This window comes from Trichomycterus rosablanca, chromosome 18, assembly GCF_030014385.1.
Source record: "Trichomycterus rosablanca isolate fTriRos1 chromosome 18, fTriRos1.hap1, whole genome shotgun sequence".
Taxonomy (NCBI): domain Eukaryota; kingdom Metazoa; phylum Chordata; class Actinopteri; order Siluriformes; family Trichomycteridae; genus Trichomycterus; species Trichomycterus rosablanca.
Genome location: NC_086005.1, coordinates 16,386,744 through 16,411,640, shown reverse-complemented (window position 1 = coordinate 16,411,640; position 24,897 = coordinate 16,386,744). Strand labels below are relative to the sequence as shown.

Genomic DNA, 24,897 nt, shown 5'->3' with positions numbered 1-24,897 from the left:
TGGTGGTTTCGGTGTCAAAACACATGACGAGAATTTGTTTAAGATGGATGTTTTAAAGTTACATTCAACTTTTAAGGTAGGCTACGCTGTGTATTGTTGCTTCCATTTATTTTATCATTAAATTTATGATTGTTATTCAATGACTGCAGTGAAATGTGGCACTTTTCTGTAAAAATCCGTAAAATCTGTAATTTCTGAAAAACGAGATTCGTGAATTTAAGCACATTTTCTCGTGAATTTAGTATGGCTTCTATAGTCAGAAGACTTTCTGCTGAATTTTGAAAGGGTGTTCACATACTTTTGGCCCTATATCATATCATAAAATGCCTAACAAGTGGACCTAGGACTGTTACTTATAAACATTCTACAATGTTTATGTCTGGTGTTTTAAGATAAAATTTGCATTTTGATACGTGGCTATGGTTCAAGTCAAATGTTTTTATAGACTTATCTATTACTTGGACCCCAATTACTAAATTCACGAGAAAATGTGCTTAATTTCATGGAGCTTGTTTTTCAAAAATCACAGATTTAACAGATTTTAAAAGAAAAGTGACATTCATAAATTAAATGACAGAATAAATAGAAGCTGTAATACACAGCACAGCCCACCTTAATGGTTGAATGTAAACGTAGAACATATATCTCAAAGATGGAAATTCTCATCTGTGTTTTGACCCCCCCCCCCCCCCCCCCCAATTGGTTGGAAGTTGGGAGAACTCAGTTATCCGAGCTGTGTTTTTAGCTGCTTTACACATTTTTCACATTACACATTACATTTTAACTAACTGATTGCTAACTGAATTGCCCTAGGATTGCTAGGACCGCCTCATATTGCAAACTAACCAGTAAATGTGAGGAACTTAAATGCTACGCGAATGGAAAATGTTAAACACAAATTTTGAATTTCACAGCGAATTGGCCATGAATTACGTATGGCCTTACTTATCCACATTCTAACATTTGTGTCAGGCGTTTTAAGATAATATTTGCATTTTAATACATGGCTACAGTTCAAGTCAAATGTTTGCATAGACTTATCTATAAGCTATGTATCTACCATTCAGATGACCTTTGTGGGTACACAGTTACTGACTTGCTTCTTTGTACCCCATTTATCAATCAAAGGGACACCAACTGAACCTCCTCTGATCATTTTGGGTGGTGATCCATTTTCAGAACTTGAATGATAATAACAAGTAGTGTGTGTTGTTCCACTATGAGTGTATCAGGTGCAACAGTGTTGTTTGGATCTTTAAATACTGTTTAAACTCTTTAGCACTCAGCATAGGTGTACAGGTAGAGGTTAGAACTGTTCACTTTTAGTTTTTTATTAGGGAACACTTTCTGATCACAGGGCACTTGTAGTTTTGTAGCCCTGGTTGCACTATTCTCCCTCCTGCATTAACAAATAGGTGTTTAAAAATCCCAACAACTTGCTAGATCTATACCAATAAACCCTGTCATTACCATTTAAGCATCATTGCATGCTGAGAACGCTTCACCATCTAAATAAACCGAGTGTCCCTTGGTGGTCTTTTCTGATTGATAAATGGGGTACTGTGGGGGGAGGACATTAAGACAGTACAGTCAGTAATTGTATACCCACAAAGTTAATCTGTATGGTAAGTTTAGCTTATAAAATAATCAATGAAAGGGCATACCAGATTTTATGTATATATATTTTTAAACATGTTTTACTGATAGTCACTGAAAAAATCAGCTCTATATATAACTCTGTTACAGGTTCAGCACTGAATGATGGTCAGTGGCACTCTGTGAATCTAAGCTTCCGTCGAGGTCGTCTGATCCTGTCAGTGGACAAATCAGACTCATCTGCAGTAACTACGTCCTTCTCAGTTATACCTGCAAGTCATCTCTTTTTAGGAGGTACAGATTACTAACTTTTTTAATTACGAGGGTTCTTCAAAAAGTTTCTACACTTTATAAAACTATTTAGAATTTCAAAAACAAATGACATCACTTTTCTACATAATCACCTTCTGATGAATTTTTAATGCCATCAGCAAATAAATGTTTTTGGTTGAGCATCTAGCCACTGATGCACCGCCGCTTTCACATCATCACATGAAAATCTTCTTCCCCTTAAAGCTTCTTTGAGTGGTCCAAAAAGGTGGATATCAGATGGCACTAAATCCGGACTATAAGCTCTCTTTCAGGCTCTCAGACCTGACCAATTACTACTCCTCCTGCCCTCACCGTTTCCTACGAAAATATAAAAGTGCGGAAATTTTTTTAATTTTTGAAGATCCCAGATCAGATTAAGCACTAACAACACATCTGGATTACTTCAATGGTTAAAATGTCCTGTTTTAAATACAAACCCCACCTCAGAAAAAAGTACAGTTTGCCAAATTAAGTAAAAAGAAGAATCTGTGATTTGTTAACCATCCTGAATCTTTATTTAAATGATAAAAACATTTCCAGTGTTTTCACTTATCAACTTTTTTTGTATTTTGTCATTATAAACACATGTAGAATTTGATGCCTGCAACACACTTAAAAAAAATGGGACAGAGGTGTGTTTAGCACTCTATTCCATCAGCTTTTCTGGTAATGAGACTTTTTATTGGTTCGGGAACTGTGGACACTAATTGTTCCAGTTTTACAAGTGGAATTTCTCCCCATTCTTGCTTGATACGAGACTTCTCAACAGTCCATGGTTGCCATTGTTGCACCATACATTTTCTTTTTGCATTTCTTTCCCCAATTTTTCTTCCCAATCTAGTCATGTCCAATTACTCGATTGCACTGTGCTTCCTCTCTACTGCTTGTGGCTTCCACTTCTGACCGAGGGAGAGCCCCTTCTGACACATGTGCAGTCTGCACCTGAGGCAGGTTACTTATGGAGCTTGGTCTCGCATATGGAGAGCCATGTACTGATCCCCATTGTCCCCCGTCTCTGTGCAGGCACTGTCGATCAGCCCACAGAGGTCGTAATTGCGTCAGTTATGAGGAATCTGTGTTTACAAAGCCATGCTGTTGTAGTGTGTGCAGAATGAAGTCTGGCATTGTCTTGTTTAAATAACCATGAACTTTGCTTGTGGAAAGCTTTTTCAGAAGTGTGGAGGCTGTTATAGCAGGCAAATGTTAGTTGTTATTATTTCTATGAGATATATTTGACAGAGACTGATGGACTTGGTTGTAATAACACTAATAATAAAGGCAAGGCAAGGCAAGTTTATTTGTATAGCACCTTTCATACACCGTGGCAATTAAAAGTGCTTTACATAAGGAAAAAATAATAATAATTAAAAGCATTAAAACATTCCTGAGATCTAAAACCTCAGAAAGACTTCTTGCAAACATTTAGTTACAATTAAGAACATGAAGTTCAAACAAAAGAGATAAAAAAAATTAAGGACATGAAAAATTAAAAGAAAATATTGTAAAGTATAACCTACAATTTAGGGAATATGAAATTAAATCAAGAGAGATAAAAAATTAAGAACATGAAAACTAAAAGAAAATATAGTAAAATATACACTACAATTTAGAAGAGCATGAAAAACTAAAAGAAATATGGTAAAATGAGGGTAATAGCAAAAATTTCGAGCTCAATCATAGGCACAAGAAAAAAGAAATTTTTTTAACCTGGATTTAAAGATTTCTACATTTGAGGAACATCTAATATCTCCTGGCAGTCTGTTCCAGTTATATGCAGCCCAACAGCTAAATGCTGCTTCACCATGTTTAGTTTGGACTCTGGGCTCAACTAGCTGACCTGAGTCCATGGATCTAAGAGATCTACTGGGTTTATATTCTCTAAACATTTCTGAGATGTATTCTGGGCCGAACCCATTCAGTGATTTATAGACCAGTAGCAGCACTTTAAATTCTATTCTGTAACTAACTGGAAGCCAGTGTAGAGATTTTAGAACTGGAGTGATGTGCTCAGTTCTCTTCGTCTTAGTTAAAAATCTAGCAGCAGCGTTCTGAATGAGCTGTAACTGTTTAATGGTCTTTTTGGGAAGTCCAGTTAAGAGACCATTACAATAGTCCACCCTACTAAAGATAAAAGCATGGATCAGCTTCTCTAGGTCTTGTTGGCACACTAGACCCTTGATTTTGGCTATATTTCTAAGATGGTAGAAGGCTGTTTTGGTGATGGTTTTTTTATGGCTGGTGAATGTGAGATCTGAATCTATTAGAATGCCAAGATTTCGGACTTGGTCTTTGGTTTTTAGAGCCCGGGAACTGAGGTGTTCACTGACACTGGTCCTCTTTTCTTTGCTACCAAACACAACAATCTCTGTTTTGTCCTTATTTAACTGTAAAAAATTCTGGCTCATCCAGTTATTGATGTCCTCCAGACACTGACACAGTGAATCTATTGGGCTGTAATCATCTGGTGAGAGAGCCAGATATATCTGTGTGTCATGTGCATAACTATGGTAATCAATGTTGTTAGCCTGTAGCATTTGGCCTAATGGCAGCATATAAAGATTGAACAGAAGAGGTCCGAGAACTGATCCCTGGGGGATTCCACATGTCATAGCCACCCTGTCGGATTCACAGCTGCCAATAGTGACGAAGTAACTCCGGTCTTCTAAATAAGACCTGAACCAATTAAGGACTGTTCCGGAAAGTCCAAGCCAGTTTTCCAACCTATCCAGCAATATTCTATGATCTATAGTGTCAAAGGCAGCACGAAGATCCAGTAAAACCAGAACTGATATTTTACCCGAGTCAGTATTCAGCCGTAGATCATTTAACACTTTTATGAGAGCTGTTTCAGTGCTGTGGTGAGCTCGAAAGCCTGACTGAAATTTGTCAAAATAACCACTGGAATTCAAAAAACTGCTGACTTGATTGTAAACAACTTTCTCAATGATCTTGGCTATGAAAGGAAGATTTGAGATCGGCCTGTAGTTGTTTTACACAGACGCATCCAGAGTTCTCTTTTTTAGGAATGGCTTAATGGCAGCTGTTTTCAGTGACTTTGGGAAAACACCTGATTCTAGTGAGCCATTAACTATTTGTTGCAAATCAGTTTTTACAGAGTTAAAAATAGTTTTAAAAAATTCAGATGGCAGTATGTCGAGACAACATGTCGATGATTTAAGATGCTGAACTGTTTTCTCCAGTGTTTTTTGGTCTATTGTATTAAATTGTGACATAATAGTCATGTTATTTTTAGGTGTCTGTAGGGGCAGCATGGTTTCATCGTTTGACTGAGTGGCGTTGATGGTCAGTCTAATAGTTTGGATTTTTTCACAGAAGAAATGAGCAAATTAATTACATTTCTCTGTGGACAGAAGTTCTGGTGTGGATTTGTAGGATTTGTAAGCTTGGAGGATTTGGAGGATTTGTAAGCTTGTCGACCACGTTGAATAGAGTGCGGGTGTTGTTGATGTTTCTGTTAATGATCTTAGAGAAGTGCAGCTGTCTAGCCCTGCATAACTCCGAGTTGAAACTACAAAGGCTTTGCTTATAGAGATCATAGTGGATTTGAAGTTTAGTTTTCCTCCACTTACGTTCAGCTCTCCTGCATTCTCTTTTCAGAGTTTGCTCAACGTTTTCATGACTTTTACAGGGGAAACCACATCCATGACAGTCAATATTTTCATGTTAAAGTTATCCAGGAGTTCATCAACTGACTCTGCAATTAAAGTTGGTGATATAGCTATGGCCTCTATAAACTAGAGAACTAGTGCTTTCATTTATGCACCTTTTCTTAACAGAAACAGAGCTAGTTTGAGCATCTGGAGTGATCAGCATTTCAAAGAAGACACAAAAATGATCAGAGAGGGCCAAGTCCTTGACCATAACAGAAGAAGAATGACAATGATTATTTATTTATTTTTATGCTAAGCATCAGTTTTAATCATTTCTCTTAATTCACCTTATTCTATCCCACAGGATGTCCAAGTGCAAATTACGGCTGCAGGAATTCCTTCGACGTTTTCCATGGCTGCATGCGTCTCATCCACATGGACGAGAGTTTAGTGGATCTTATCAAGGTTCAGCAGATGCTGATGGGAAACTACAGTGGCCTGCAGGTGGACGTGTGTGGCATCATTGACAGGTATGAGCCGTCTGTGACTGCAGATTTTATGTGTCTAATAAATAAACCTCTGTCTCATTTAGTTTAGCTGACATATGTGGACACCTGACCATGCATGGTAATACACTGAAAGTTATAACAGCCTCCACTTTTTTGAGAACGTTTTCCAAAATCACTAGATTCTGAGGGTATTTGTGGGAAGGTGTGCCTGTTCAGTCAAAGTAAGCATTTGTAAAGTCAGGTACTGATGCTGGATGAGAGGTCTGGCTCCCAGTCAACAATCCAGTTCTTCCCAAAGGTGTTCAATAGGGCTGAGGTCAGGGTTCTGTTACAGGTTCTGTAAATAAATAATAAAAAAAAGGATCTGTGGTTTGTTAATTCGCTTTAATCCTTATTAAAGAGACAAATAAATAAAGAAAATATTTCCACTGTTTTACTGACCAACTTATTGGTATTTTGTAATTATTAACATATTTACAATGTGATCCTTGCAACACTTGAAAATGTTGAACAGAGCCATGTTTACCACTCTGGTTTCCCTAAATCTTTTCACAATATTATGTACGGTAGATGGTGAAAGACCTAAATTAATTGCAATCTTTCTTTAAGAATTGTTCCTTTTGAACTGATTGACAATTTTCTCATAACATTTGCCAAAAACCCATCGTTGCAAGACTGACCAAAGTAGTCCTGTTATACCCAGTCATGATACCTTACCTGCTACCACTTCACCTTAATGTGAAATTATTCAAAACAGTGTATCCTGAATATTAAATCAAATTTTCACTTTTGTTTTGCCTCATCTCAATTTGTTTGACTGCACTTCAGGCATTAAATTTAAAGTTTGTTTAGATTTAGAAACTACAATCAGTTCTGTCAGTTATTTCTTTGGCCTTTGTCTTTTCAATAAAAAGTTTGAGAAAATGAACAAATCACAGATTTTTGTTCACATTACATTATACAAAATGACCCAATGAAAATAGAGAGAAAATAGAGAAAATAGAGAGTTTATGTTTTCATGACCTGCCTTTGTGCGCAGTAGCACAGTTTCATTCTAAAACAGGGCCTTCCCTAAATTGTTGTCACAAAGTTAAACTCAGTCATTAGGAGGAGTGTATGTATGCTTTTGACCATATAGTGTATTAATAAGATGTTGAAAAGGCTAAAAAGCTCTTTATACACTTATATTGCCAGTGCCTGATCATGGAGCTGTTCAGTAAGCACTGATAAGTAAGCATTGATGCTGGATTAGAGGTCTGGCTCCCAGTCAACAATCCAATTTATCCCAAAGGTGTGCAGTGGGGATGAGGTCAGGGTTCTGTGCAGGCCACTGTATGTCATTAAAATCAAACGTGAAGTACTACAAACTCTATTTTCAAAAAAAGCTGGGACAATTTTTAATATGCAAAATATAAATAATATGTTAATAAAAACAAAAATAAATAAATTAATTCTCTTTGATTTTTATTTAACTGACAAAAGAATAAAGAAAACATTTCCACTGACCAATGTAATATTTAATTTTGTAAATATAAACACATTAAGAATTTGATCCTTTCAACGATTAAAAAGTTGGGACAGAGTCATGTTTACTCTGAAACTTTTTCAGTTTTGCTGAATCCTTTACAATATCATGTACGGTAGACGGTGAAAGACCTAAATTATTTTCAGTCTTACTTTGGGAATTGTTCCTTAGGAACTGACAATTTTCTCGTAAAGTTTGACACAAAGTGGTTAGCCACAACCCATCGTTACTTGCAAAGGCTGACCAAAGTAGATCGTCCTATTGTACCTTGCAATCATGATGATCGTCCAATCATGATATCTCACCCGTTACCAATTCACCTGCTTATTATAAAAAGAAAATATTCAACTTTGTCAGCCCTGATCATTAAAAGTAACATATTTGGACTTGTCGGTTTAATAACAAATTCACTGCGTTATACAAAATGTCCCAGTATCCTGGAAATAGGGTTTGTATGTCTTCTTGACTTCACGCTAAAGCTGAATGCCTAAACTGAATCATCAGGAGAAGTGTCCATATACTTTTGGCCTTATAGTGAATTAAATAAACTGACCTGTTTTAAAAGCTGAAAAGCTCTTTATACACTTACTGTATATTGCCATTGCTTTATCACAGGGCTTTAGGACTGATTGAATGCACCACCTAGCAATGAGCACAGCAGATATCATTAAATTCATTAGAATCAGTGTCCACATATTTGGACCATTTTCATTAGAATTAAATACATACAGTTAATTATAGATCTTGGTGGGTATTGTTTTAGATCCTGGGCTCACAGTTTTATTTTACCAAAGAATGGAGCGTCCACTTTAAGGCTTTTGGCTTTGTTAAAAAAACAACACATTTTTTACTTCAGGCAGAATGAAAAATCAATCATGACTGCAGCACAGGAAGTTTTGCTTAAGTTGCCAGAAATGTACCCACCCAGTGTACTGTATAATGCAAAGCTCATAATTTCTGCACAAGATGATTGTTCAGGAACAAGATGAAGGTAAACCTATAACATGGATCTGTTTCAACAACACTGCTGACTAAGTGATGCTGTAAAGGTGAACATGAACCCGAGGCGAAATTCTGCATAGTGAACAGTTTTAGCCACAGCCACAGACACCGAACGCCTGTCAGTTTCCCTCTGTAATTGTGAGATTCCATTTCCTCACTGAGTAAATGCTGTTTGTTCCAAGGCTTGTCAGAGAAAATAAAGTCATTAATAAAAGTGTCTCATGGGAATGTATGTGTGTATTTATGTGTGTGGGCTGATGAGATTAAACACAGATCAGCCAAAACATTAGGACCAACCAATAAAAAGTTAACATTACAATGCTTGTTTTGTAACAGTTGTGCATGTCATGGTCAGGGATTGATTAAATGTTGGACTGATGGCAGTTACTCACAGTCCATATGCAGCAGATATGATGAGGAATAAAGACCTGAGTGACTTTGATAGTGGCTGTATCGTTATGGCCAGATGACTGACTGGTTTAAATCAAAAATCGTGAGTACACACTGTCAGTGGTTCAAGGACCGATAACAGGATGTTGGGCGGCCAAGCCTCGTTGATGCCAGAGGACATGATGGCTCTGGCATCTAGTATGGACCAACAGAAAGGCTGCTGTCTCAAATTACAGATCATTTATCACATCACAGTGTAGTCACAGGCCAGTCAAAGTGACCAAGCTAACTCCTGTCTATTGTAAAAAGTACCTATGATGGACATTCTGTCCTCGGAACTGGACATCGGAGCAATGGTATCCTGTTTTCTCCCATGATCATGTGGAAAGCTGGGCACCTGTGCATTATTTGCCTGTGAAAGTGATGGCACCAGGATGCATTGTAGTACTTTGCAATGTACAGAAGTTGAAAAACCTGCTGGTAATTTCCTGGTACCAGATACCACAGGGCTGCTTCAGGTGTATATCATTACAAACCGTTTTTTTTGAAATTTTTCACATACACAAGTCTTCAGCCACCAGAATTTCCATGAACACAATACATATTCCCACTGCATCAACCCATTTCAGGTTAGCTCGAGCCCAGAGAAGTTGTCAGCATTTCTGGACATTGTTGACAATACACAAGTAAATAGGTGGTAAATAGGTGGATGATATTTATGTTTAGCACCTTTGTGGACCTTAGTGCTGTGTTTTTGTATATTTTCACACTCCCTGGAAAAAAAACCTCGCTGTTTCAGACAATCGGACCAGTCATTTTACGGACCAGTGCTCTCCCCTTTGGTCTGTTAAATCGAGGATCCACTGTATATGCATCCTACTTTTTAGAAACAGTTTAGAGAATATTCCCAGATCCTTCATAGTTATTGGGTCCATGTGCTCAAAGAAATATCTATAAATAGATGGCAGAACCCTGGCTTCAACACCTTTTGAGATAAACAGAAGCGCCGACTTCTAGCCAGGCCTTCTCATTCAATATCAGAGCCTGACCTCACAAGCCCTTTGGACTAAATGCACAAATCCACTTAGACACTCTACAAATTCTGTTTAAGTCATAGGGGTTGGGTGTTTATGGGATGTTTACATGTTGGTCTTTATAATGTACACTGTATAACCAAAAGTATTTGGGCACCTGACCATTTCAAAAACCTCCATGTGATCTTTTCAGCTATAACAACAGCCACTCTGAGAAGGTTTCTCGCAGGACTTTAAATTATGTCTGTGGGAATTTATGCCCATTTAATTAAGAGCATTTGTATGGCTGGACGCTGATGTTGGTCAATTGATCAGTCGGCTGAGGTCAGGGCTCTGTGCAAACCACTGGTGTTTCCTTTTTTTTAAACAAAGCTTTTCTTCATGTCTTTTTAGACCTTGCTTTGTCCACATTCATGCTGAAAAAGAAAAGGGCCTTCCTTAAACTGTTGCTGCAAAGTTAAAAGCATATAAGTTCCTTTATTTAATTGATTTATTACACCTGTTAGCAATTGTTGTGGCTGAAACACATGAATTTAAAAATTAGAAGTGGTGTCCCAATACTTTTATCCATATAGTCTATGCCAATGTAAATTCACTTTATTTGCCTTTCTCATTCTCAGATGCTCAGCGAATCATTGTGAACATGGCGGGAAGTGCACACAGTCGTGGAGCACTTTTCACTGTAACTGCACCGGCACCGGATACAGAGGAGCAACGTGCCACAGCTGTAAGAAAACACACACCACTGTTAGACATAAGAAACAGAGACAGTTTTTTAAATATTTAATACAGTGGTACCTTGAAACTCGACGTCAATTGGTTCTGGGAGTGGCGCTGAGTTTAAAAGGTGTTGAGTTTTAAGGTATTTTTTTCCCATAAGGATGTATGAGACACCTGTTGATGCATTCCATGGTCCTGTGGAACTGCATATATTTTAGACTAATGTAGAATAATGGGGTTATTTTTGACACTTATACACTGAAAATAACACAAATATAATATAAAAAAAATACTGAAATACAATTGAAAACAGTTAAAATCAATATAAAAATACAATAAAACCTGCACTTTACTATTACTTATTTATTGTTTCCTTATGCTTCTTAATTGTGGAGATGCTTGATCTTGAAATACTGAGCAAGTTAGCGAGTTCAGTAAAGGTGCATTTACATGAAAAGCGTCAGAATAGCTTTTGCACTGGCTGTGCTGTTATTTCCTATGGAGTGTGGTGGTGCACAAAGCTCAACGTGACTTATTGTACTAAAACAATGAGCGAGGAATTTCATTAGTGGAGAGAACTTATGAGCAGTAATAAATAAGAGAGGTTTAGTGTTCCTGTGAAGTTCTTTTAATACATGAAGTCACATTAAGCTTTTTTTTTAATGATAAGCATTTTAGACTCTCTCTGAAAAGCTGATTCTCACAATTTTTGAGAATGGTTTATGGCACTTTGAATGGTTTACTTACACACACTGTAGGACATGGCACCGAATGACACCTCGCGTTCCTCCTGTGAGAAGTCATCTGCAGGGAAGAGACTCAGAAGAATATCCAGCTGTTCTATAAAGTCTCCCAATTACTCAAGTGGCCAATAGACAACAGTAATACAAAGGGTTTTTGGGAAGATAACAGTAACAGCATGAAATTTAAAGACTTATATGTTAAGATGAGGAGGGTTAATAGGACTAAAGTGTGATTTCTTGGTCAAGAGCAAACCTATACCACCACCTCTGCCAGATTCTCTCGGAGCACTAGTTGGAGCACTTGCAGACGTCTCCCTTGCCCTTCCAGATTGACAGTTATACTGGTCGATCAGATGGATGGCAGTGATCATGGGCGATGATGAGGTTGAATTGTGGCCAAGATCTTGGATCATTTGCCAAGCATCTTTCACACCTCTGCTGGGATGTCATTGGTGTTTTTTGTCTTTTGATTAGTACTGTGAGAGGTGCTTGGCAGTGCTGGTCCTCCAGTGGACTGAGCGCTGTGATGGGCAGGTGTGGTAACTGCCTATTGCAGACTTCTGCACACTGGTCCCTTCAGAGTCTAGGAATGGCTATTGGGGCATGAACAATGTCTTTTGCTCAAATGTATTTCTTTTCTATTTATTTATGCATTTTCTCCCCTTTTTTCTGTTTTAGCATAGCCAATTAGTCTTCCACTGCAGGAGATCCCAGTTGCGTAAGAGAAGGGTATATTCTCCTGCCCCACGCCCCCTCCGACGCATGCGCAGTCTCTCAAACCCTTCTTTTTTGCCCGTGTCTCAATGGATTCACACATGAGGCCAGATATTGCACACAGAGAACACACAAAGAAGACCCCATCCACCTATTTGTTCGGTCTTTTCCCACACAGCAAACTTGATGGCCAATTTTGTCTCTTGCAGGAACTGTCACTTGTGCCCGTTAGAGGGCACCCATTCGACTGGTAGCAGAGCTGAGATTTGAACCTGGGAGTTAGAAGTTATAAAGTATTTGTTTTGTCAATTTGTGAGATTTGGCCGTAAGGTTAATATTATATGCTACTTTGGACATGTCTAGCTGGTCATACAAGTCCTCGTAATGGCTGCGCCAAATACCACTTGTTTTACCATTAGTCACTGTGCCTTGTACTGGCAAAAGTCATCAAGTCTTGTCTGTCTCCAGGTCTTGAATTACTGATAAAGATAAGCCAGTATTTACATGCTCTGAGTGTAAAATGGGACAAAACAAAGAAGGCTATGTTATGGGCTACTGCTATCAAGTGGAGGCATCTGAACATCATTTATTTCCAAATTACTCCGCCAATTAGAAGCAGTGATTTGGAAGAGTTTAGATGTTCTAGAGTGTGAGTTCATGTTCCTTCAAAAAAAAAAATTCTGAAGTAATTACATGTCTGGGCTTGTATCCAGAACGTTATTAAGCTTTATTATTGATGATTTGTTAAACCTGTCTATAAATATGCTCGTACCTCATTATACCAAATGAAATTCTATTTCCATTTCAATTAATTTAGTCATTTTCTAATTTTGTAGAATTTAATTATAATTTACATCCTTAATTTGTTGAGGAGATGGCAGTGTTTAATTCAGAGCCAATTTAGTTACATCTCACTCAATATTTACACTTTGAAAGACAGGCACAACACTAAACACGGGGCCAGTGATAGCTCAGTGGTTAAGGTACTGGACTAGTAAACAAAAGGTTGCCGGTTCAAGCCCCGCCACCACCAAGTTGCCACTGTTGGGCCCCTGAGCAAGGCCCTTAACCCTCAATTGCTCATTGTGTTCAGCTCATTGTGTAAGTCGCTTTGGATAAAAGCGTCTGCTAAAATGCTGAAAATGTAAAATGAAAATGTAAAGAAACGTCTGTGTGCTGGTGACATGCAGCCAGATGGGAAAACTAATAAAGAGATGGTTGCCATGCTTGTAATGCTTGTAGAAAAAAGTAAAAACCAGAGTTATCCCACTGATTAACCAATTAGGTCCTGATGAAACATTAGCATAGATTGCTAATCCTTAGTGAAGACTGCATACAGTGGGGCCAAAAAGTATTTAGTCAGCCACTGATTGTGCAGGTTCTCCTACTTAGAAAGATGAGAGAGGTCTGTAATTTTCATCATAGGTACACTTCAACTATGAGAGACAAAATGAGAAAAAAAAATCCAGGAGATCACATTGTAGGATTTTTAAAGAATTTATTTGTAAATTATGGTGGAAAATAAGTATTTGGTCAATAACAAAAGTTCAACTCAATACTTTGTAACATAACCTTTGTTGGCAATGACAGAGGTCAAACGTTTCCTGTAAGTCTTCACCAGGTTTGCACACACTGTAGCTGGTATTTTGGCCCATTCCTCCATGCAGATCTCCTCTAGAGCAGTGATGTTTTGGGGCTGTCGCTGGGCAACACGGACTCCACAAATTTTCTATGGGGTCCTCAACCCTGGAGACTGGCTAGGCCACTCCAGGACCTTGAAATGCTTTTTACGGAGCCACTCCTTCGTTGCCCGAGCGGTGTGTTTGGGATCATTGTCATGCTGGAAGACCCAGCCATGTTCCATCTTCAATGCTCTCACTGATGGAAGGAGGTTTTGGCTTAAAATCTCACGATACATGGCCCCGTTCATTCTTCCCTTAACACGGATCAGTCGTCCTGTCCCCTTTGCAGAAAAACAGCCCCAAAGCATGATGTTTCCACCCCCATGCTTCACAGTAGGTATGGTGTTCTTGGGTTCTTCTTCTTCCTCCAAACACGACGAGTTGAGTTTTTACCAAAAAGTTCCATTTTGGTTTCATCTGACCACATGATATTCTCCCAATCCTCTTCTGGATCATCCATATGCTCTCTGGCAAACTTCAGACGGGTCTGGACGTACTGGCTTAAGCAGGGGGACACGCCTGGCACTGCAGGATTTGAGTCCCTCTCGGGGTAGTGTGTATACTGATGGTAGCCTTTGTTACTTTGGTCCCAGCTCTCTGCAGGTCATTCATCAGGTCCCTTCGTGTAGTTCTGGGATTTTTGCTCACCGTTCTCATGATCATTTTGACCGCACGAATGAGATCTTGACCCCAAGGGAGATTATCAATGGTCTTGTATGTCTTCCATTTTCTTACAATTGTTCCCACAGTTGATTTATTCACACCAACCTGCTTGCCTATTGTAGATTTACTCTTCCCAGCCTGGTGCAGGTCTACAATTTTCTTCCTGGTGTCCTTCGACAGCTCTTTGGTCTTGGCCATGGTTGAGTTTGGAGTCTGACTGTTTGAGGCTGTGGACAGGTGTCTTTTATACAGATAACGAGGTCAAACAGGTGCCATTAATACAGGTAACGAGTGGAGGACAGAAGAGCTTCTTAAAGAATAAGTTACAGGTCTGTGAGAGCCAGAAATCTTGCTTGTTTGTGGGTGACCAAATACTTATTTTCCACCATAATTTACAAATAAATTCTTTAAAAATCCTACAATGTGATTTCCTGGATTTTTTTTTACAGACCTCTATCATCTTTCTAAGTAGGAGAACTTGCACAATCAGTGGCTGACTAAATACTTTTTGACCCCACTGTATGAGCTAATAAGCTCCTATTCGAAGTCCTAGTGAGCAGACAGTAGCATAATTTTAAACAGGGTGTCTCCAAAATCTAAAATCACTTCACACACTTACTTTATACTGGTTGGTGTGTTTACTCAGATGTGTTGGAAGCATGCTTCAATATAAAATAAATTCTCATGTCACCATGCATGAAAAATGAACATCCCATTAGCTGAGATGCCGCTTTCAACCTCACACTGTTTCTGAGGTTGATACTAATGGAGCTGTTTGCTCTGCAGGCTTCATGTCGAGTTTCTAATGAGGACTGTTACACTTCATTATCTCTGCTCCAAAATACATTTACATGGGAAACAGGAACTGTGAGACACTTTTGATGTAGATGTGAGTCTACATCTGTCTCTGGGTGATTTGTTCCTTGCATGGTCAGAGATTCTGACTGTATTTTTTTTTTTTATATTTGACAGCCATTCATGAGGCATCGTGTGAGGCGTACAAGCATAAAGGAAATACGTCAGGATTCTACCACATAGACGTAGATGGAGGGGGACCCATGAAGCCACAACTTGTTTACTGCAATATGTCAGGTAAATGTTGGACACCTAGGTGCTGTTCATAAAAAAAACTGTAAACTGCTAGATAAAGCTTGAATAAAAAGCGGTCTACAGTTTTTTTTTTCTGCTGTGATATAAGCGGTCAATATATTTCAGTACAGTACTGAAATAAGAACAGAGTTCAGTACAGGTGGGCACTTGCAAAACCAGTTCAGAAGATCTCTGGTCAACCAGAAATGGTTATAAATTTGGATGCAGTTTGAGGTGTGAATGTGAAATGAGTCTGGGAATAGTGTAACGTGATTGGTCGAGCAATTTCTTTCTGTTTTAAGTTTTACACTGGGGGAATGGAGGTTTAAAATATACCATGATCAGTGTAAAGGAGCACAGACTGTACACTATACGGCCAAAAGTATATAAACGCTTCAAATTTTTTTGTTAAAAAAAGCATTTCATTCTATCTACCTATCTATCTGTCTGTCTGTCTGTCTGTCTGTATGTCTGTCTATACATCCATCCATTCATTCATCCATCCATCCATCTTTCCATCTATCTATCTATCTGTCTCTCCATACGTCCATCCTTTTATCTATCCATCCATCCATCTATTTTCCATCCATCCATCTATCCATCCATCTATCCATCCATCTATCTATCCATCCATCTATCTATCTATCTATCCATCTATCCATCCATCTATTTTTCCATCCATCCATCCATCCATCCATCCAGCCATCTATTTTTACATCCATCTATCCATCCATCCATCTATCTATCCATCTATCCATCCATCTATTTTTCCATCCATCCATCCATCCATCTATTTTTACATCCATCTATCCATCCATCCATCTATCTATCCATCCATCCATTTTTACATCCATCCATCCATCCATCCATCCATCCATCCAACCATCCATCCACCCATCTGTCTATCTGCAAATCCAAACTATTGTCAATGGAATGTCCTACAAGCTTATGTTCAGGTGTCCACATAATTTTGGCCATGTATTGTCTACTGGTGTGTTTTAATATTCTAGTTTTCCTCATCATGCAGTCTCCATGCTAATCAGCAATCATTAACTTCTGTTACTTGTTAGCCATGTTAACCTCACAGCCTAATGCCAAAGTTTCAAACTGAAGAAGCTAATTTAAACACTGACCATGTCTGAGCAAGAAGAGGGCAAACGTAATAGTTTCTTAAAACGTTCCTTTAGTTAAACGCCGTGTTTTACTCTGCAATTTAGTGTCATTTACAAAATGTTGTTTGTATTTTGACAGCCTCTTTACATCTGCATAACTGCATCTTATCGATTTTCTTTCCATCTTTCCCAAATTGCAGATAAAGTGTGGACAGTGATCCCTCACAACAACACTGAGCTTACTAAATTACGGGTGTCCACTGGAAGCTCTAAGCATATGGCGTTCTTTAACTATTCTGCTGACGTCGAGCAGCTCAGTGCTATAATTACCCGGTCAGAGCGCTGCCAGCAGGAAGTCTCCTACCACTGCAAAAAGTCTCGCCTCTTAAACACACCAGGTAAACGCTTCTTATAGAAAAATCTTCATTCATGTATACATGCTAAAATAGGGCAGATTTATTAAATAAATCCATTTTTGCTGTGGAAACCTGCAACAGCAGACAAATTGGCCTATTTGTTGTCCCAAAAACTCATTCATCTCCATCATCACCATCTTTTTTATGAATTAAGTACAATTTAAAAATAAGTCCCATTAACCAAAAGCATATTTTAATAGTGTGACTTTTTATTACCCAATAAACACTATATGACTAGAAGTGTGTGGACACTTAATCAGATTTTTTTTTTTAATTATTTAACTTATTGTCTGTTTTACTACAGCTTTATTCTATTCAGGGTTGGGTAGGAGTTTTTTTTCCCAAAATCATGGGCATCAGTGTGGACAACAGCCTTCAACATTCTGGAGAGGCATTCCACAAGATGTATGCCCATTTGGTCAAAAAGCATTAGTAAGGCCAGGTGCTAATGTTGAACGACATGGCCTGGATCGCTGGTGGTGGTCAGTGGGTCAGACTATGTGTTTATGTATAGAAAATGGCTTCTGTTTTAACCTGATAGCATTGGATGTGGAAGTCATTATTAAGTGATTCTGAATAATTTTGCTATATAGTGTTCTTGCTCTCTTTTTTCTATTTATTTATGCATTTTCCTCCCTTTTGCTCATGATTTTTAGCATAGTTAATTTGTCTTCCGCTGATGGAGATCCCTGATTGCATTTGAGGAGGGTATATTGCTGCTCACGCCTCCTCCGACCCGTGCACAGTCCTAGTGGACCCCTTCTTTTCGCCCATGCTTTTTTCACAGGCACCTCTATCTGCTAACCAGGGTCCTTACACAGAGTTTGAAAAACCCACCCACTTAGTCCGGTCGCTCCACCCAGCAGACACGGTGGCCAATTATTGTCTGCTGCAGGCACTGCCAATTGTGCCTGCTAGATGGTACCCAGCCAACCAGTGGCAGAGCAGAGATTCGAACCAAGGTGTTCAGAATCTTGGCATTAGTGTGCTAGCGGAATATCCCTCTTCACCACCTGGGCGCCCTACTCTCTTTTATTTTGATATTATTTATGGATATTAATGGAACTAGAGTCCCGGATTCCTTTCCCATACTTGCCCAGGTTTGTGTCCAGTTGTGAATCTAAATAAAGCAAGTCACGAACCTCATTTCAATGTTATTTTGGGCGGCACTGTGGCTTGGTGGGTAGCACTGTCGCCTCACAGCAAGAAGGTCCTGGGTTCGATCACCAGGTGGGGCAGTCCGGGTCCTTTCTGTGTGGAGTTTGTATGTTCTCCTCATGTCTGCGTGGGTTTCCTTTGGGCGCTCCGGTTTCCTCCCACAGTCCAAAGACATGCAAGTGAGGTGAACTGGAGATACAAAATTGTCCCTGACTGTGTTTGATATAACCTTGTAAACTGATGAACCTTATGTAATGAGTAACTACCGTTCCTGTCATGAATGTAAGCAAAGTGTAACGAAACAAACAAACAATGTTATTTTTTAATGCTCAGCTGTATATAATTTGTTTGGTTTGTGAGCATGTTTTTTTATTATTATTTTGAGCATTTTCTACAGTCCTTCAAAGCTCGAGTGATTCAATAGTTCTTATGGCTTCTGAACAATCTGGAGCCACCCTGGTACTCTGCCATAAATCACTGCCCATTAGTGAGCTCATTATCAAGAGTGCTGATGACCTGAGAAGAAAGATGGTGGCAGATATAAATACTTAATGCCCTGAATGTTGGCTGAAGAGAACTCTGAGTTCACGGTTTTCCCAAAGCTAATACGGGCAAGTCAGGATGAATGAATGTGAGCAGATGACTGATGTGATACTGATGGGAGACTTCTCAATAATGATCCATTAATAATAATAAGTTGAATTTATATAGTGCCTATCTTATACCCAAGGTTGCTTTTTATACATATTTACATATTTAAAGGTTTGAGGAAAAAACACTTAGGACAGAGGAGAAGGAAGGAGTTTGTTGTAATGCATTCCACAATTTGGGTGTCATAACACTAAATGATCTACCACCAACAGTAAGTAATCTGAATTTTGGAACAGACAAGAGACCACTATCTGAGGACCTAAGAGCTCATGCAGGAGAATAGGGGTGTAAAAGTTCTAATAAATACACTGGTACCAGACCATTGAGTGATATGTATGTTAGCAGTAGAACTTTAAATTGAATACAAAGTGGGACAGGTAGCCAGTGTAGTTGATAAAGAATTGGGCTAATATTATTATATGATTTTTTTAGAATATGAAAGAACTCAAGCAGCAGAGTTAAAGACACAGTATGATTTTGGTTGGAAGGTCAATGAAAAGCGCATTGCAGTAATCTAACAGAGAGATGAATGCATGAACCAGAATTTCAGCATCTTTGTGTGAGAGCATAGGGCACAAGTGAGCAATATTGCGGAGGTGTAAAAAAAGGAGTTTTAACCAAGGCGTTAATATAATCAGTGCTAATATCTGTCTTTGAATTTTAAATACAGTTTAATAGCTGCTAGAATTTATTAGCCAGCCACCATCAATAGAAAAGGAATCCTGTAAAATCACCACTACTAGATTAACAGTGCCAGAAAAGTACCTGCCCCATTTCAGATTGCTTAAGATGTAATATGAAACCTAAGGAAAACCTGATTAAACACAAAACACAGTTTTCTGTGCTTCTGCTCTCCACCAGAAAATTCTGAATAAGAATATCCAGTCATCATTCCAAGATCTGAGGCTTAAGAATTATTAAGTTATGACAAGGGCCCTACTCAATTCACGGGAAAATAGAAGCTACAATACACAGCACAGCCTACCTTAATAGTTTAATGTAAACCTAGAACGCCCAACAATGATATCAAAGATGAAAATTCTTGTCAGTGTTTTGTTATTATTTTGCTATTATTCATAAATTTACAACAATGAATGTGATATTTGGATAATATTAAGAGAAGGTTGACAATATAAGTCTCATCTGAATTCAATGTCACTTTTAGATATTCCAAATAGAATAAATTCAGTTTTCAATTTAAAGTTATAGCTAATTTTTCTATTAATAAAATTATTTAAATCAGTCCACAAAAATGAGCAAAATGAACAATCCCAAAATAACTGAGTAAGGGATTCTTCATATTTGTGACAAAATGAACATTCAGTATTTATATCTTTTTTAAATTTAGCAATAGTTTTATTGATAGGGTAACATCTATGCAGAATCCTTAGAGTTACTTCCCTTACCTTATTTGTGATTTAAAAAATATTTGGTAAAAGCCATGTTATTTTCCAATCTATATCATAATATAAGTTATTCCTAAAGAATATTGCAGCTGGTTTAGATATTATATTCCTTTGAACAGTGTTCCTAATAAATAGGTTAGGTTCTCTTCCACCTCCAGCACAGAGCATAGGTTCCAGCCGCTGTGCATTCATGGAACGCGTGCTTGCAGCTGAAACCTATTTCAGACCTCACCCAGCAACAAGAAATTCTATTTTCTGATTGGCTGAGAAATTCTATTTTTCTGATTGGCCGATAGGTCGCTAATTCAAGACAGCTGTATGAGCGCAGAGTAGTCTGCCTTTGACTCGTGTGTAGGATAGGATATAGTCATTTCTGTGCGGCGAAGGTAATCAGTTCTCAGAGTGAGAAATACCATGTGTGGCGTGTGAGCTTGTTGAAATGTGTGTGTCTCACGCTCAGTGCTTGAGACTTGAAAGCCCTGGGTCATAACCTGACCTGCTGTCAGTTTAGGGGGAGCCATTGTTTTGTCATAATAGTTTTTTCCCTTGAACCTAATACATTAGATGGTTATTGTGTGGACACCTGACTGAGCTTGTTGGACATCTTTGGACGTCCTTTTCTAAACCCATGGGTATTAATATGAAGTTGGCCCCCTATGCAGCATTAACAGACTCCTTTACTCTGAAAAGCCTTCACAAGTGTGTCTGTGAGCATTTTGGCTTATTAAGTCTAACAAGCATTTGTGAGCACAGTCATTAATATTCGCTGTTCCAATTCATTCGGAAGATGTTTAGTAGGATTGAAGTTAAGAAACTGTGAGGGCAACTGACTTCCAAACACACCAAACTTGTCTTTATGGACTTCACTGTGAGCCCAATGGCAAATTGTGGAACAGGAAATGGTCTTCCACAAACTGTTGCCAGAATTTTAAAAGGTACTTCTTTTACATCTGATGAGCAACAGGTGTAGCTCAACACCTGAACTCAAGGATTAAGAGTGGTGTTCACATATTTTTGCCATTGTGTATTTATTTTGCATATGTATAATGCTGAGTATGTATTAATGGGTGCTTACATTTTGCATCATGAGTGTAATTTGCTTTTTGTAGATGGTGCACCATTCACCTGGTGGGTGGGAAGGTCAGGAGATGCCAACTCGTACTGGGCAGGGGCAGTACCGGGTCTCCAGCGATGCGCCTGTGCTGTCCATGAAAACTGTTTAAACCCGGAACGCTTCTGCAACTGTGACAGTGACCTGGATGACTGGTATTTTATATCAAAGCTCTTTGCATCCTTTTTAATTCACTTTAATTCAGATTACAGCCATGTATTTGCAGAATGTGTGGTTGCCAGATGTTACATTTTTGCTCAGAACACAGTTATATAAAATATCTTGAGAAGAAACGTAGAGCGGGTGGACTCTTGAGAACCCTTATAAAACACTTTTGCATTTCAAGTCCCACTTTTTCCTCAGTCTATTTATTTTCAATGTCCTACAACAATTCCTTTGCTGCTTGCACCACCCCCATGCCAGCACCCACGTGCAGTTGCCAGCCTCTGGCTTACACCAGCCAGCATTAGATACTCACAGAGAAGCATATCATATGAAATTCATGGTATTCCATTGATGCGTATGTGTCCATCCACTACTTGTACCGGCACCATAACCAGACACCTCCATCTGACCTTCCCTGCTATGGACCCATCCAGTTGTGTCTGTTGACCATCTAGCCAGTCTGGTAGCACTGACTCTCAAACTCGAGAGCTCTGACTCTCCACAGTGATTGGCAAATGTTTTGTACAGCTGTGCTACCCAAATGCCCACTGTTTTTTGACATCCTTTTTTTAAGTACTTTTATTTTTCCCCCAATTTAGCATAGCCAATTTGCTACTGGGGACTCTGATGGCGTCCAAGGTGGGTGTATATTTGCCTAACACACACTCCCTCCGTTGTGTGCACAATCCCTTCTTATTCCCATACATTGAGCCACGTCCCGATCTCTGCGCTCCTCCACTACTGTACAGGCGCCCTGAGAAACCAAGGTCCTTACACAGAGTTGAAGACCTCACCTATTATTTGTCTGGTCTTTTGCCACCCAGCAGACTAAAAGCCAATTTTGTTTGCTAAAGGCAGATGTGCTAGTGCATTATCTTTCTCCCTGTTTTTTTGATATTTTTATGTTAGAGTTATGACGACAGGTTCAAGTAAAGTGTTACCAAATTGTGACTTTGTTTTAAATACTCCATATTATCCATGTTTTAAAAACAGTCCATATTAATGACCTGAATGTTTCTGTTTTTTTGTTGGACAGGGTGAATGATTCTGGGGTTCTTTCTCATAAAGAGCATTTACCTATTAGACTTTTAGCTGTGGGTGATATGAACAGACCAGGTTTGGAGGCGGCATATCGAGTGGGTCCTCTCCAGTGCTATGGTGACAGTAAGTAGTAAAGTTAATGTTTTTGGCATTAAAAAAGTAGGTGGGAGAAAATTCCGATAAGACGCAACATTATGATTAAACGCAGACAATTGGGATTTATTCCATAGCCTCTTTAATATATGCAAATACTCGATGTCCCCTAAACTTAAAACAACGTACTTCAGGGAGAAATTTGTACCCCTAAACTCGGTTTCCCTTACATTTAAAAAAAATGTATTTATTTTTCAGCGCTTGGCTTGAGCGGTGCGGTAAAACGTCATCAAAGTGTGAATATAAGATGAATAATTTCCTCACTGTTTCACTTTTAAACTTGTGTTAAAGCTCTGGTTCTGTGAAATTGTGAGAATTTGAGAGCTTTTCCGAGTCTAAAAAAAAAGTGGTGGCTAAAAACATGGGTGGCTTAACATGGATTAATGTGCTAAAAGAACGACACAGGAACACTAAACTTAATTATTACTGCTCATAGGTTCTCTCCACTAATGAAATTCATCACTCGTTGTTTTAGTACAATAAGTCTAAAATAAGTCAACACTGAAATACAATTAAAAAAGTTAAAATCAATATAAAAATACAATAAAACCTGCACTTTACCTTTACTTCTTTATTGTTTCCTTATGCTAATTAACTGTGGAGATGCTTGATTTCGAAATACCGTATTCTGTTCCGTAAAGGCACATTTACATGATGCATAACACTTAACATGGAAAAAAGCGGAAAAGCGCACAAGGTATTTTTCTATTATACTTGTGTTATTTTCAGTGTATAAGTGTCAAAAACAAGCCCATTATTTTACATTAGCCTAAAATATATGCAGTTCCACAGGACCATGAAACGCATGAACAGGTTTCTCATACATCCTTATGGAAAAAAAAACACCTTGAAACTCAACACCTTTAAAACTCAAGGTACCACTGTATGGGCACAGGCACCTCACTTTTTGGAAAGTTTGCTTTACACCACTTGCTTTAATTAAAGACACATTAATAGCTGTTTTCATTAAATGAAAGTAATCTGAAGAGGATATTTTAGCATTTCTTTGGCAGAAAGCCACTATAGCGGCATGTTTTATCCATTCTGGTATGTGAAACTACATTCTACATACGTTACATGTATTCATCAAATAATTCGTGTGTTTACTCTGGTAGGGTTTATCAGTTGTTTAGTGTAATTAAGTAGATTGTTTTTGGGTCCAAATTTTCCCCATATAAATTTAGAAATAATTGATTCTTCACTGTATACCAGTTTGGCTAAACAATCTACTTGTAAATAGCAGGGAAAACTGTATACATATAAAAATGTTCAGACCTTAAGATGACTTGACTCTACTCCTTAACTCATGGACCCCAGTCGTACTTCTCAAATCATTAACATACTGAGTTACAAATAATGACTGAAAGCCATGGCGCCTTCCTACCTGCTTTCTTCCTTTCAGATGAATTTTGGCACGCAGCCCGCTTCGACAAGGAGACTTCCTACCTGCACTTTCCCACGTTTAATGCTGAGCTGAGTGCCGACATCTCCTTCTTTTTCAAGACGTCCTCTCACTCTGGGTTGTTTCTCGAAAACCTGGGCATTAAAGACTTCATCCGGATCGAGCTCAGCTGTGAGTAGTTCCATTATATGCAGTCGGTAGAATAGTCTAACCCTAATCCCAACCCTCCACCAGCTGGATTTATTTAATCAGGTAACACAGTTTATGTTTGTTCTATGTATTTATAACGTAGACATGGAAAGAAAAAAAACTTGCCTGTCAGGAAAAAAATGTATGCACTGCATTGATGATAGACAGTGCAGCAGATGTTCTTCTTTATTTTAATTGAACCCCTGTATGCTTATCATGTTCTGCATTTATTATATTTTCTCAGAGCAATGACCCTATTTATTATATTTATTATTTATAATTTATTATATTTTCTCAGAACAATGACCCTATTTTTCCCAAACTTAAAAAATAAAGCTTTAACATAGACGTATAGTTTGTGTTAAAGTATGCCTTAAACATAGCCACACCGTGGATGCCTAAAAAAACCTAGAAAGATATTTAATCAGGAAACACACCTTGTTTTTATCTCAATTTAATGGTTGCAGCACATTCCAAAGTTGGGACAAAGGTATGTTTAACTC

At 38.4% G+C, this 24,897-nt stretch overlaps 1 protein-coding gene across 3 annotated transcripts in view; it reads left to right on the top strand.

Annotated features, from left to right (window-relative positions):
• Positions 1 to 24,897, top strand: part of cntnap3 (contactin associated protein family member 3) — a 97,014-nt gene that overhangs the window by 48,374 nt on the left and 23,743 nt on the right. For all 3 annotated transcript variants that reach the window (XM_063014529.1, XM_063014530.1, XM_063014528.1), the window contains exons 9-16: positions 1,747 to 1,890; positions 5,884 to 6,049; positions 10,600 to 10,706; positions 15,474 to 15,593; positions 16,903 to 17,100; positions 21,443 to 21,599; positions 22,646 to 22,773; positions 24,206 to 24,376. In XM_063014529.1, coding sequence (XP_062870599.1) covers positions 1,747 to 1,890; positions 5,884 to 6,049; positions 10,600 to 10,706; positions 15,474 to 15,593; positions 16,903 to 17,100; positions 21,443 to 21,599; positions 22,646 to 22,773; positions 24,206 to 24,376 — 1,191 coding nt within the window. The remainder of the gene's footprint in view (positions 1 to 1,746; positions 1,891 to 5,883; positions 6,050 to 10,599; positions 10,707 to 15,473; positions 15,594 to 16,902; positions 17,101 to 21,442; positions 21,600 to 22,645; positions 22,774 to 24,205; positions 24,377 to 24,897) is intronic.